Source organism: Trachypithecus francoisi, unplaced genomic scaffold (assembly GCF_009764315.1).
Source record: "Trachypithecus francoisi isolate TF-2019V2 unplaced genomic scaffold, Tfra_2.0 Contig01440, whole genome shotgun sequence".
Taxonomy (NCBI): domain Eukaryota; kingdom Metazoa; phylum Chordata; class Mammalia; order Primates; family Cercopithecidae; genus Trachypithecus; species Trachypithecus francoisi.
In genome coordinates this window covers 3,451,625-3,467,227 of record NW_022681431.1, presented here as the reverse complement: position 1 = coordinate 3,467,227, position 15,603 = coordinate 3,451,625, and the positions used below count along the sequence as shown (strand labels likewise).

The 15,603-nt window shown below is 37.8% G+C and overlaps 1 protein-coding gene across 5 annotated transcripts in view; it reads left to right on the top strand.

Moving 5' to 3' along the window:
- MSR1 (macrophage scavenger receptor 1) overlaps positions 1-15,603 on the top strand; it is an 84,703-nt gene that overhangs the window by 49,685 nt on the left and 19,415 nt on the right. The window contains exon 9 of one of the 5 annotated variants that reach the window (XM_033226022.1): positions 2,149-3,405. The exons of the other annotated variants lie outside the window; for them this stretch is intronic. Coding sequence (XP_033081913.1) covers positions 2,149-2,192 — 44 coding nt within the window. The 3' untranslated portion in view covers positions 2,193-3,405. Of the gene's footprint in view, positions 1-2,148; positions 3,406-15,603 lie in introns of those variants that run through there. 5 annotated transcript variants of the gene reach the window in all.

Genomic DNA, 15,603 nt, shown 5'->3' with positions numbered 1-15,603 from the left:
ATAAGAATTTGGACCGTTTTAAGAACCCTGAAAAATTAGCACTCTGAGGCTGGGGCTTTTTGTTTTGTTTATTTTACTAAAAACTTGAAATGTGGTATTCCATGTTCTAAACCTTTAAACCTGCAACAGAATAGATTTCACAAGAATATTTGTCAATCTAATGCTGACCTCATGTTACAATATAAACAATCTGCTAATTGGACCTTAAAAACTGAGTATTAGATGAGGTGTCTTCTATCTGCCATGCTGTAAGTCAATTGTTGTGTCTTGACTCAATGTATACTGATATGATGAAAGGATTATGAAGGGGAATGTGGAACGCCCACTTAACTTCTCAGAATCAAAAGGCTTCCTGTTCTGTATTCCCAGTAGGAACTACATGTGATGGGTGTATGTCTATGTGTTCATGGATAGCTGATACAAACAGAGTGATCATATTTAATCATCAGGGGTCTGTTTTAGACAGATAATGGCAAGTCCTTTTATGTACCAAAATCTAGCAGTTTTTAGTTGTAATCATTATCTAGAAATATACAGTACCAATTTCTCTGCCTTACAAAACCTAATTATTTTAACCTAGTACTGTGTAGGTATGCCATATATAGGCAAAGCAGGGCATGCTCGTGAATACTAGCCATTAGAGTAGTCATTAGTGTAATCATGATGCTTTCAAAGTATAACAGAGATTTCTTCTGAGTACTTTAGTGTTACTTAATGAGCATTATTGTTATTCTTATATTAAAACAAAGAAACATTAGTCTGTCTTTTCTCCATTGTATCCATTTGTTCTTTAAAGTGGTCACTTTTGCCTGCTGTATACTTTTTTGTTTGTTTGTTTGTTTGTTTGTTTGTTTGTTTTGAGATGGAGTCTCACTCTGTCACCAGGCTGGAGTGCAGTGGCGCCATCTTGGCTCACTGCAACCTCCACCTCCTGGGTTCAAATGATTCTTCTCCTGCCTCAGCCTCCTGAGTAGCTGGGACTACAGGTGTGCACCACCATGCCCAGCTAATTCTTGTATTTTTAGTAGAGATGGGGTTTCACCATGTTGGCCAGGCTAGTCTCGATCTCCTGACCTTGTGATCTGCCCACCTCGGCCTCCCGCAGTGCTGGGATTACAGGCATGAGCTACTGTGCCCAGCCCACCTGCTGTATATGTTTTACTCGACTTACTTCTTTCTTTCTCCTCTTTACTCCATTTACTTTCAGCGAAGCTCCTCTTAAAATGTTCTCCTTCTTATCCTTATGTTTATCTTTATCTCTGCCTTTATTTTATCTTTTGTTTTTCTTTATCTCCTTTTCCTGAGGCTTTCTCTGAGCTTCTTAACATTGACTCTAGTCAAGCTTTGCAAATAAGAAGCCATTTTTAAAATTTTTAGTCTGCAAACAGCACCCCACTCTCTTCCATCACCTAAGGTTATCAAATGCTTTGAACATTCTCTTCAGATATGTTCAGAAATGTTTTCAGTTACAGATATTTTAATGGCTATTTTGGAGTTTATGTACATACTTTCTTTGAGGAAGCAGTAAGAGTGATGTTTGTAGACAGCCTCTGAATTCTCCACCAGGCCCTCCCTCCTCATATAGAGTATATAACAACTGCATAATGCTTAAAAAAGAATAATACACATAAACATCTAATGTGGTATATTCTGCTTTTTGCTGATGTTAATATGTCAGTCATCTGTCCATATCATTATATATGGCTCTACCTCTTTTCTCTCAATGGCTACACATTATTCTATTACTCAGCTATATCATAATTACCATAATATAGCCATTCACCCCTCTCGTCCTGAACACTAAATGATGTTTGTTTGCTTTGGTCAGACTTTAATAAACAATGCTATATTCAACACTCCAATATATAATATTGTGGGAATACTTTTTAATAGGGAATTTGCTAGAAGTAGAATCGATTGTTCAAAGGTTATGTACATTTTACCATTTGATGAATTCTTGTAAATGGCTGCTAAAAGCTTGTACCAACTTATTCTGTATGAAAGTACCTGATTCCCCACATCTTTAGTTAATTCTGGTAGGTGAAAATGTATATTGAGTTTTTTAATATGCATTTTTTAAATTTTTTCAGGCTTTCTTTACATATGATTAAAAATAATAATTAATTTCCTCTTTTATATATGTGTCAGGACCAGTACAACTCACTGATCACATGAGGGCGGGGCCCTTTTAAGATCAGGTGGGTTGGGCGGGACATCCTCTGCTACCATCTCATTAAAAGGCCCTTCACCTCTGGACAAGTCATCTGCACAACTGACTTCCAAGATCCTTTTGTGACTCCTCCAAATGACCTTGGTTCCCGTGTTGTACCTGACTTCCACATGGCCTCCTCTCCTGCTCCCTGGTGCTGTTTGGGTCTCTGCTCCCATGCTCATACCTCTACTTACTCCAGTTACGCCACCATCACTCCTCTCCCCATCATCCCCAGCCTAGACACCTCTCATGCATGGCCTGGAGGGCTGCTCTAACCAGTCCTCAGTTCTCTGTCACCCGTTCACCTTGAGTCTTGAACCCAATTTAGTTTATTGAGTTGTAGGAGACCTGCTGTGTTCTCACCCTAACTTGGAAGAGTGATGTTTCAGTCAAGCAAAATGTTTCCTACCATACCATGTAACACTTATGTGAGGCTCTGTCCTAAGTATCTCAATTACCAGTATGTGGTTTGGTAGTATTTCTCTTCATGCTTTGCTCATGTGCAATGAGACTACAACTAGGGTGTGAATTTTAAGTGAATCCTGTCTAAAACTCATACAATGATAGGAAAAATCCATTGGTTTTTCATTTGATTTTTACTGAGGACTCAGCTCAATCTTAAGTGAATACTGGTCTTTTTCCAACGCATTTTTGATCCAAGTAAAGCCTGTGAGTCAAGGGCTTTTTTTTCTTTTTCTCTTTCTTTTTCTTTTTCTTTTTTTAAGAGATAGAGTCTCACTCTGTTGCACAGTCTGGACTACACCCATTCGCCTAGAGTCTAGAACCCAATTTAATTTATTGGGTTCTAGGAGAACTGTCAGGGGTACTGATAATATGCAAGTTCTTTCTATTCAAACATTGTTCTCAACCGAGATAGGGATGTCAGAAGAAAATCCATTCATTTACTCATTGATTCATTAATTCAGATGTCCATTGAGCTGGACATAACAGCTAATAAGAGAGATACTGTCTCCGGTTTTACAGAGCTAACTGTCCCTGAGAGATGTAGACAAATGAACAAGCAATTATAATACATCCAAGCTATACTGGGGGAAGAATAGGGCTGGATAGGTATGCAGAGGAGATAAAGAGTTTTTAATTCCTTAGAATATTTTTTAAAAATTGATTCTGAGTTTACTTCTCATCTTCTTATTTTCCAAATTACAGTGTGTGTGTATATATATAATATATATGTATATTTTATATATATATTAAAGTTTTGAAGTGAGGTCGAGCTTGGGCAATTTATCCAACCCATTTAAACCAAAAATAAAACTTTTCTTATATTACTTGGTCATTTCAAACAAAAACATTTTGATCATGAAAAAGAATACCAATATTCTTTTGTTGTAGAAAGCTCTTATGGGATTCCATGTTATATTTTTGGTTTCTCTCTACTGATCAACAGACCACATTTTCACAGCTCTTCTTTCCTTTAAGACCCAAGATTCATACAATTAAGATGCTAGTAGAACTCTAGATAGTATGCCTATGTGTATCTCAGCATTTTGATTTCCACCTTTGTGTAATGAACATGTTAACACCTACCTCACAGGGTTGTTGTGAGGATCAAGTAAGATACTGTGTGTGTGAAGATGCTCTATGAAATCATAAAGTGCTTTAAAGATGTAAGGTATGCTTCGCAGTGATCTCTCTGAACTGGAATAGCTTTTCCTCATTGGTCTAATGCAGACATTTTTAATTTGTAATCAGAATAGGAGTGAAACCAAAATGAAAATGCAAGAAGCTGAATAAATGTCATGACAAAAAGAGAGATGCTGTAGAAAAAGAGAAGATTTTATATTAGATAGAGCAACGCAAGGGTGACCAGATCGCAAATCAATGAGTTTGTCTGAGTTGAGCAGAAGAGCATTAGTTATAAATAAGCGACTAAACAGAGTACACGCCAGAGGCCAGTAGCTGTCACCAGAGGTCAGAACAAAATGTCAGGCTAATAAAACAAGAGTCCAGGCTCTGAAGGACAAAGCATGGGCCCAAGACACTGCTGATGAGAAAATTCCGAGAAAGGTTGAAACAAGTTAGAGTTGTCAATGGTACTCTGGTTTTATGCCTACATGACATTAAAATCTCCAGAAGTAAAAGGGAGAGAAGAATTAGCTGCTTGTTCAGATACTCCCGAGTATTAGCAGGCTAGCAACATTGAATAACCAGTTTACACAAACATCTAGAGATAAGTTGTATCTCTTTTTCCTTGGTTTAATTTGGTGAGACCTCCTGTCCCATTCTGCACTGGAAGTCAGGTAGAGTGTGAGCAGCTTTCTTCAGGAGACCTTGGTCCACATCAGGCACAGGATGGCCTCAGTCCCAGAGATGCTGGGAGACAATTCCAGGGATTCAGGTAAAAAGTCATCTGACATCCTAGACTAAAGATAGATTTTTCAGTGTGAAAAAGTAATCCAAACTTTTCAAATTAGGGAAGAAAGGCTTCTCTTCTCTCTTTAGACAAAAAAAAAAAAAAAAAATGGATCCTGAATGCCCTGTTCAAATTATTGGCACAAATGGCACAAATTTTATCAACTTTAAAAATGTATAATGAAGAGAAAAGAAGCCTGCAATAAGCTCTAATGCTAGTCATAGTGAATTGTCTGCTGTGTTCTCACCTTAACTTGGAAGAGTGATGTTTTAGTCAAGCAGAATGATTCCTACCATAAAACATAACACTTGTGTGAGGCTCTGTCCTAAGTACCTCAATTACCAGTATGTGGTTTGGTAGTATTTCTCATCATTCTTTGCTCATGTGCAATGAGACTACAACTAGGATGTGAATTTTGAGTATCCTATCTAAAACTCAAGCAATGATAGGACAAAATCCATTGGTTTTTCATTTGATTTTTACTGAGGACTCAGCTCAATCTTAAATGAACACTAGTCTTTTTACAAAGCATTTTTGATCAAAGTAAAGCCTGTGAGGCAAGGGCTTTTTTGTTTTGTTTTGTTTTTCCTTTTCTCTATCTTTTTTTAAGAGATAGAGTCTTGCTCTGTTGCACAGGCTGGACTACAGTGGCACCTCCATAGCTCACTGCAGCTTTGAGCTCCTGGGTTTAAATGATCCTCCCACCTCTGCCTCCTGAGTAACTAGGACTTCAGGCACACACCACTATGCTTGGCTATTTAAAAAAGAAAAAAAAAAGAGATGGGATCTCACTGTATTGCCAAGGCTGATCTCAAACTATTGGCCTCAAGCGATCCTCCTGCCTCAACCTCCCAAAATCTTGAGATTATAGGTGTGAGCCACCACACCCAACCCAACAGGGTTTTTGGTGCATTATACATTAATCCTCAGAAGAGTGTTTGGGTGAAGGACTATTATCCCAATTTCTAGAATTATAAGCTGAGTCTTACTGCTAATTAGTGGAAGAACAGAAACTCAAAGCCAGGTCTTTACATCTCCAAAGTCCTTATGACTCCATTCAGTATTCCCACACTAGTGTTATGTATTTTTATATATAAATATCACAGATATGTCATGTGGAGAGTGTGCAAAGAGAAAGAGAGGAAGAGATAGGTAGAGAGAGAGAAAGGCAGAAAAGGAAGAAATTTGTAATGAGCGGTTTGGTTTTCTAGAATGGGCCTAGTCATTTGAAGAGCTAAAGAGATAAAAATTCTTACAGCAGATCAAATTCCAAATAAGTATTCTCAATTATTCTTTGTTTATGTTTCCACCTTTATAACTACTCCAGCTATTGCCTCTAGTCTCCCTCCTAAGGATATTACTCAGAAACATAGTCTTCCCGGAAAGCTCACAAAGCTTCCATTATCACTAATGAGAGCTACTTATGTGCTCCTGGGGAAGAGCTACCTGTTAATATTCTATCTTTATTTTGGTAACAGGCTCAGCCTTAACATTTTTCACTATTATTTGGCCTCTACAATGTCTCTCTTTTCTATTGTGTGTTTTTTTTAACTCCATAATGTACTTTCTTAGTAGCACTAGTTATGAGTTAGCAGAACTGAGTGTACCTGAGTAGGGATGGTTCCAGGTTTCTTAGGTAAATGCTGCTCATCCTTGACAGTTACATGGTGTTTCTGTGGATTCACAAATTAGCGTTGGCTCACACCTGTAATCCCAGTGTTTTGGGAGGCCAAGGTGGGCAGATCACAAGGTCAAGAGATTGAGACCATCCTGGCCAACGTGGTGAAACCCCGTCTCTGCTAAAAATACAAAAATTAGCTGGGTGTGGTGGTGCATGCCTGTAGTCCCAAATACTTGGGAGGCTGAGGCAGGAGAATCGCTTGAACCTGGGAGGCAGAGGTTGTGGGGACCCGAGATCATGCCACTGTACTCCAGCCTGGAGACAGAGCAAGACTCCTTCTCAAAAGAAAAAAAAAAAAAAAAAAAGCAGCATTCCATTAACAATAGATGTGTTCCTTAATAGAGTGTATAGCTAATACAGGCATACTGTGGACATATTGTAGGTTTAGTTCCAGACCATGGCAAAAAAAAAAAAGAAAAAAAAAGCAATTATCACAATGAAACATGCCAGACAATTTTTTTGGTTTCCCAGTGCATACAATAGTTATATTTACACTACACTGGAGTCTATTAAGTGTGCCATAGCATTATGTCTTTAAAATAATGTACATTCTTTAATTTTAAAATACTTTGTTGCTAAAAATGCTAACAATCATTTGAACCTTCCAGAAGTCGTAATCTTTTCCGGGTAGAGGCTCCTGCCTCAGTGTTGATGGCTGCTGACTGATCAGCGTGACGGTGGCTGAAGATTGGGGTGACTGTGGCCATTTCTTAAGATAACAATGAAATATGCCACATTGATTGAGACTTCTGTTCATGAGAGATGTCTCTGCTGCATGCAATGGATGCTATTTGATAGCATTTACCCACTTTAGAACTTCTTTCAAAATCAAAATCAGTCCTCTCATACTCTGCTGCTGCTTTAGCAACTAAATTTATATAATATTCTAAATCCTTTGTTGTCATCTCAACAATGTTCACAGCATCTTCCCCTCAGGAGTAGGTTTTATCTCAAGAAACTACTTTCTTTGCTCATCCATAAGAAGCAACCCCTAATCGGTTGAAGTTTTATCGATTGCAGCAATTCGGCCACATCCTCAGGCTCCACTTCTAATTCTAGTTCTCTGCTTCTCTTATTATTTATACCACATTTGTAGGGACTTTCTCCATTAAAGTCTTGAACCCCTCACAGTCATTCATGAGGGTTGGAATCAACTTCTTCCAAATTCCATTAACCTCAATACTTTGACCTTCTCCCATGAATTATAAATTGTTTTAATGCCATATAGGATTGTGAAACCTTTCCAAAAAGTTTTCAATTCACTTTGCTCAGACACATCAGAGGAATCACTCTGTATGGCAGTTATAGCCTTACAAGATGTATTTCTTAAATAATAAGACTTGAAAGTAAAAATTAATCCTTGATCCATGGTCTGTACAATGGATACTGTGTTAGCAGGCATGAAAACAACACCAGTCTTTTAGTCCATCTCCATCAGAGCTCTTGGGTGAGCAGGTGCACTGTCAATGAGCAGCAATATTTTAAAAGGATTTTTTTTTTTTTTTCTGAGCAATAAGTCTCAACAGTGAGGTTAAAATATTCATGCTGTCAACAGACGTGCTGTCACCCAGGCCTCATTGTCCTATTTCTAGAGCACAGGGAGAGGATATTTAGCTTACCTCTTAAGGGCCCTAAACTTTTCAGAGTAGTAAATGAGCATTTCCTTCAACTTAAAGTCACCAGCTGCATTAGCTCCTAACAAGGGAATTAGCTTATACTTTAAAGCTTTGAAGTCAAGCATGAACTTCTCCTCTCTAAGTATGAAAGTTATTGATGGCATCTTTTTCCACACAAGCTGTTTCATCTACATTGAAAATATGTTGTTTAGTGTAGTCACCTTCACCAATTTTCCTAACTAGATCTTCTGGACAATTTTCTGAAGCTTCTGTATCCACATTTGCTAATTCACTTTGTACTTTTATGTTACGGAGATGACTTCTTTCCTTAAACCTTATGAATCAACCTTTGCTAGCTTCTAATGTTTCTCCTGAAGTTTCATTACCTTTCTCAGCCTCCACAGAGTTGAAGAGAGGTAGAGCCTTGCTCTGGACTTAGATTTGTCTTAAGTGAATATCATGGTGGTTTTGATCATATATGAAGGGCACTAACTAACTAAAACTTTATATCGGCAATAAGGTGGTTTGTTTTCTTATTATTTTCGTGTTCACTGGGGTGGCACTTTTATTTGCTTTCAAGAACTTTTTCTCACATTTACAACTTAGATATCTTTCATCCTTTCAGCCTATCTTGACTTTCAACATGCCTTTCTTGCTAAGCTTAATCATATATAGCTTTTGGTTTAAATGAGAGATATGCAGCTCTTCCTTTCGCTGGAACATTTAGAGGCCATTGTTAGGTTACTGTTTTTCTACTTTCAATATTGTTGTGTCTCAGGGAATAGGGATGCCTGAGGAGAGGACGAGAGACAGAAGGGGGAACAGCCAGTTGGTGGAGCAGTCAGAATACCCACAACATATATCGACTAAGTTTGCCATCTTTTATGGACATGGTTTGTGGTTCCCCAAACTAATCACAATAGTAATCTCCAAGATCACTGATTGCCATAACAAATTCAAGGGGTCTTCAAAAGAATCATGGAAAATATGTACTATGAGAACACTATACTTGGATTTCAAAACTTTTGCACTAAAACAAGCTAGCTTATTATAACATGTCTGAATAGAATCTAATTTGATGCACAAAGAACAATGAGGTATCTGTTTAAAAAGAGCCCCTATCAGAGCCACATAAATATTGCTAAAATGGAACCAAGAACACACATAAAATTTGTGATGAAACTTGTTTGGAAGAATGGTGAAATCACTGATACTTTATGAAAAGTTTATAGGCACAGTGTCCCAAAGGAATCAGCAATTTAGCAAAAAACAGAACTCAGTTTTACAAAGAGATAAGAACATGTTGAAGATGAAGCCTGCAGTAGCTGACTAGCCACATCAATTTGTAAGGAAAAAAAAAAATTCATCTTGTCTGTGCCTTAATTGAAAAGAACTGAGACAGCAGAACAACAGTCAACACCTCAGACATCCTAACTGGTTTGGCTTGCACAACTGTGACTTAGAAATGTAGGTTGAGTAAAGTTTTTTCTAGATGGGTGCCAAAACTGTTGTGTCCAGATCAGCTGTAGACAAGAGCAGAGCTTTCAATGGAAATTTTAAATAAGTGGGGTCACGATCCTGAGGCATTTATTTGAAGAATTACAGGAGAAGGTAAAACATGGATTTACCAGTATAATCCTGAAGACAATGCATAATCAAAGCAATGGCTACCAAGAAGTGGAAGTGTTACAGTCAAAGCAAAAGCGGACCAGTCAAGAACAAAGGTTCTCACAACAGTTTTTGAGGATGCTCAAGTGATTTTTCTTGTTGACTTCCTGGAGGGCCAAAGAATGATAACCTAGGCTTACTATGAGAGTATTTTGAGAAAGTTGTCCAAAGTTTTAACAGCAAACTCACAGGAAAGCTGCTCCAGAGAGTCTCCATCATGGCAGTGTTCTTGCTCATTGCTCTCATCAAACTAGGACAATTTTTGGGAGAGTTTCAATGGAAAATCATTGGATATCTATCTTACAATCTTCATTTGGCTGCTTCTGACATCTTTTTGATTCCCACTCTCAAAATATTTTTAAAGTACACCAATTTTTCTTCTTTTAATAATGAGAAGGTGACGGCATTGATATAGTTAAATTCCTAAGATCCTCAGGTCTTTAGGGATGGACTAAATGGCTAGTATCATCACCTATAAAAGTGTCTTGAACTTGATGGAGCTTATGTTGAGAAATAAAGTTTATCTTTTGTGTTTTTTACTTTTTAATTGCATTTTTCAACAAACTTTGTTTTAATCTCCCCATATTTTACTAATAATGAAAAAGTTTGCAAGTCAATAAATGTGATTCACCACATAGAACTAAAAACAAAAACTACATGATGATCTCGATAGATACAGCAAACGCTTCTGATAAAATTCAACACTTCTTCATGTTAGAAACTCTCAATACACTAGGTATTGAAGGAACATATCTCAAAATAATAAGAGCCATCTATGAAAAACCCACAGGCAACATCATATTAAATGGGCAAAAGCTGGAAACATTCCCCTTGAAAACCAACACAAGATAATGATGCCCTCTCCACTACTCCTGTTTAGCATGCTATTGGAAGTCCTGGCCAGAGCAGTCAGGCAAGATAACGAAATATAGTGCATCTACTTTGGGAGGCTGCGGTGGGAAGATTATCTAGGGTGAGGAGTTCCAGACCAGCCTGGCCAAATGGCAAAACCCCGTCTTTACTAAAAATACGAAAATTAGCCTGTGTAGTGGTGGGTGCCTGTAGTCCTAGCTACCTGAGAGGCTGAGGCAGGAGAATCACTTGAACCTGGGAGGCAGGGGTTCCAGTGAGTCAAGATCATGGCATTGCACTCCAGCCTGGGTGCCAGAGTGAGACTCTATCAAAAACACAAACAAACAATAAAACCACAACAAAACAAAACAACAACAACAACAAAACACAACGAAAATAAAAGAAATACACGGCATCCAAATAGGAAGAGAAAAAGTCAGACTCTGTTTGCAGACAACATGATTCTATATCCCAATAGTCTTGACCCAAAAGCTCTTTCAGCTGATAAACAACTTCAACAAAGTTTCAGGATACAAAATCAGCGTACAAAAATCACTAGAATTTCTGTATACCAACAACAGTCAACCTGAGAGCCAAATCAGGAATGCAATCCCATTCACAATTGCCACAAAAAGAATAAAATTCCTAGGAATACAGCTAAAAAGGGAAATGAAGGACTTTTACAAGGAGAACTACAAACCACTGCTCAAATAAATCCTAGATGACACAAACAAATAGAAAAACATTCCATGTTCATGGATAGGAAGAATCAGTATCATCAAAATGGCCACACTGCCCAAAGCAATGTATACCTTCAGTGCTATTCCTCTTAAACTATCAATGACATTCTTCACATAATTAGAAAAAAAAAAAACTATTTTAAACTGTATATGGAACCAAACAAGAGCCAAATAGCCAAGCCAATTTTAGGAAAAAGAACAAAGCTGGAGATGTCATGGTACCTGACTTCGAACTATACTACAAGGGTACAGAACAAAAATAGCATGGTACTAGTACAAAAGCAGACACACACACTAATGGAACAGAATAGAGAACCCAGAAGTGTTGCCAACCACCTACAACCAACTGCTCTTTCATAAAGCCAATAAAAACAAGCAATAGGAAAAGGACTCCCTTTTTAATAAATGGTGCTGGGATCCCTGATTAGCCATATGCAGAAGATTGAAACTGAACTCGTTCCTTACACAATATACAAAATTCAACTCAAGATAGATTAAAGACTTTAAAGCCTAAAACTATAAAAACTCTGGAAGATAACCTATGAAATACCGTTCCGAGCATAGGAGCTGGTAAAGATTTCATGATGAAGATGCCAAAAGCAATTGCATCAAAAATAAAAATTGACAAATGGGTCCTAATTAGACAGCTTCTGTGCCACAGAAAAAAAAACTATCAACAGAGTAAACAGATACGTAGAATGGGAGGAAATATTTGTAAACTATATATAAAAAAAATGTCAAATATCCAGAATCTATATGGAACTTAACAAGTGAAAAATAAACACGATAAAAAATGGACAAAGGACAAGGACAGACAATTTTCAAAGGAAGACGTACACATGGCCAACAGGCATATGCAAAAATGTTCAACATTACTAATCATTAGAGAAATGCAAACCAAAAGCACAATGAGATACCATCTCATTACCGGTCAGAATGGCTGTTTATTAAAAAGTCAAAAAATTACAGATGCTGTGCTGACGAGTTTGTGGAGAAAAGAGAATGCTTATTGTCTGCTCATGGAAATATAAATCAGTTCAGTCATTATGGAAAAGCACTTTGGTGATGTTTCAAAGAACTTAAAACAGAATTACCGTTTGACCCAGCAATCCCATTACTGAGTATATACCCGAAGAATATAAATCGTTCTACCATAAAAACACATAACTCGCATATGTTCATCACAGCACTATTCACAAGAGCAAAGACATGGAATCAACCTAAACGCCCATCATTCGTAGACTGGATAAAGAAAATGTGGTACATATACACCGTGGAATACCATGCAGCTATTCGAAAGAATGAGTCACGTTCTTTGAAGGACTATGGATGGAGCTGGAGGCCATTATCCTTTGCAAATGCACAGAGAAGCAGAAAACCAAATACTTCATGTTCTCACCTACAAGTGGGAACTAAACTTTAAGTAGATACGGACACAAAGAAGGGAACGACAGACAATGGGGTCTACTTGAGGGTGGAGGGTGGGAGGAGGGTGAGGACTGAAAAGCTATCAGCTGCTGTGCTTATTACCTCGATGACAAAATAATCTATGTACACCAAATTGCCGTGACACACAATTGACCTGTATAACCAACCTGCACAGGTATGCCTGAACCTAATATAAAAGTTTAAAAAAAAATAATTTGTCACCATGTTAATATACTTAAGGATAAAAAACAGTGATCATCTAGGTGCAGAAAAAAAAGCATTTGAAACAAAGAGAAAAGTTTGAAATACTGTGAGAATTTGCAAAATGTGACATAGAGACACAAAGTGAGCACAGGCGGTTGCAAAAATGAGCCTGACAGATTTGCAGGACACAGAATTGCCACAAACTTTCAATTTGTAAAACATGCAGTATCTGCGAAGAGCAATAAAGTGAAGACCGATAAAACCGGATATGCCTGTATGTTTTGTTGTTTGAAATAGAGATTTAAATCAATTATGGATCCAGCAGTTAGCCCTTGTCCTGCTTAGTCCCTATCCCGACTAACTCTCCCAGCCTCACTCTCACCAGAACCAATTAGAAGGAAAAACATCAGCCCCGTTTTTCACAGCAGCAAAAGTGGAAATTCATACAATTATGTGCGGGAATGCAGATGAAGCAGAGACCCTACACACCACTTCCCTTTCCTCTCTAACCTGGGTACCAGGTCGCTTTCCTGCCCTTTGAAGAAATAACTCCAGGATTCCTATTGTGTACTAGAAATTTAGCCTGATACTCACACAAGATTATTTATTTTGCTCAAATTAAAGCACTTTCCTTGCATAGGCTCACAGCCTATTATTTGCCCCCCTCAGCCTAGTGTCTCTGGAAATGTGCTGCCCTTAAAATGTAAATCTATTTTAGGGGGTGTTGGGGGATAGTCTCTTTCTGTTTCCCAGACTGGAGTGCAGTGGCATGATCTTGGCTCACTGCAATCTCCGCCTCCTGGGCTCAAGTGATCCTCCCGCCTCAGTCTCCCAAGTAGCTGGAACTACAGGCACGCGTCACCACACTCGGGTATTTTCTTTAAATTTTTGTAGGGAACAGGGTTTTGCTGTCTTGCCCAGGCTGGTCTCTAACTGCTAAACTCAAATGATCTGCCTGTCTTGACCTCCCAAAGTGCTAGGGTTAGAGACGTGAACCACGGCGCCCAATCTGAGGTGAATCTTAAGACCAAATTTCCTAGAACGACTCGGTGGGCTTGCTTCACATGGAGTCTCCAAGAAATCCCGCCATTACGGCTTAGCTTACAGACTCGTAATCCTTTCCTGGATGCTGTAGTTATTTTCATGTTCTACTTCTTACTCACATCCTGCTTAATCCATGCCAAAGTAAAATATTTGACCCTCAGGTATTTTAGGGACCTACATAAAGGAATTCTAATCTGAATTATTTAGCAAAATGACCAATTTCCTAATGATGTTTTGTATAATTCTGCATTTTTATTTCCTAGAAAGCCCAAAAGACAAGTAAACCTCTTTGCATACAAATATTCAGTTTCTGTGTACAATATTTTCCCAGAAACTTCATGATTTACAACAAAATTTATTTGTCCCCTATAAAATGATTATCTATCTGTTCTATTATAAAACATCTTCCACCTCAAACTCTTTCCTGTTACATTCTCACTTAATTTTGTTATCCAGTACATTACCTGCACCTAGAAATACTATTTCTGCATCAAAAGGATATGTACTTTATCAATCACAGAGCGTAAGCTAACGAACTATCATTATTGTTAATGTATTAAAACATCTAATAGGCCCTTTGTAAATACTTGTGTCATTTTTAAATAAAAATCTAAGCCTTTAAAGTAGGTGTTTTAGGGACAAAGTGATTTTCAGAAAAGGGATTTTCAATGTGTTCAAATCACAAAAGAGGAAGTATGGCAGCTTAACTCCACCTATAAATTAAAGAAGAAGTGTGTATTTTTAAGTTTATATGCCCTGAAGTATGCTATTTCTCCTTTGCAAATACAAATACATAATGTAAGTGAAAAAAGAAAACGTGTTAGTCTGCTTGGGCTGTCAGAACAGAATACCGCAGATAACATAGCTTAAATTATAGACATTTATTTCCTCACAGTTCTGGACATTAAAAGCCCATGATCAAGCCTGGGGCAGGGTTGGTTTCCCCGAGGCTTCTCTTTGGCTTGCAGATGGCCGCCTCCTCATTGTGACTTCATGAGGCAGTTTCTGTGTGAGCACTGAGCTCCTAGTGTCTTTATCTCTTCCTATAAGGCACCAGTCCTACCAAGTTAGGATTCTGCCCTTGTGACCTAATTTAACCTGAATTACCTCCATACAGCCTCTCTCTTTAACTACAGTCACATTGGGGTTTAGGACTTCAACATACAAATATTGGAGTGACACAATTCAGTACACGATAGGAAGGCATCAAGAACTGATCCTGTGTCTGTGGGCAGGATCTCTGCAGCACACGGCTGGAATTGTTTCAGAATGAATTCAGTTTTCTTTGTCTATCTTTCTGTAAATTTGTTCTTAAAGAGGGCCTAGATTGCACCATAAATAAATTTGATGCATTCTGATGTTTTTATAGTTATGAGAACAATTTCACTTTTCTTTATGGCTAGTTTTGTGTATTTACATTCTAGTGATGTTCTTTTACATTATGTCTCATAAAATAATAAAAATTACCAGAATAATGCAGTTTAAATAGACAATAACCAATGGTGATGGGATCAGTGACAAATAGGATGACCTGGGCAATCACTTCTAATATTCTTTGACAAATAACCACCATCGAAGTATTTGTAAGAACTGTTAAGTAGAAAGTAAGAGAAACATCCTGAATCACAAAATAGAGTCTATTGGTTTATATATTTAAGAATTACAATTCCAACAGATGGCTTCAGGAATAGCAGAATCCAGGTGTTCAAAGTAAATCATCTGGACTCAGTCTTGCTCTTTCTCTCTTTCTCGTTAGATATGTTATATTTGTTGTAAAGTCAGCT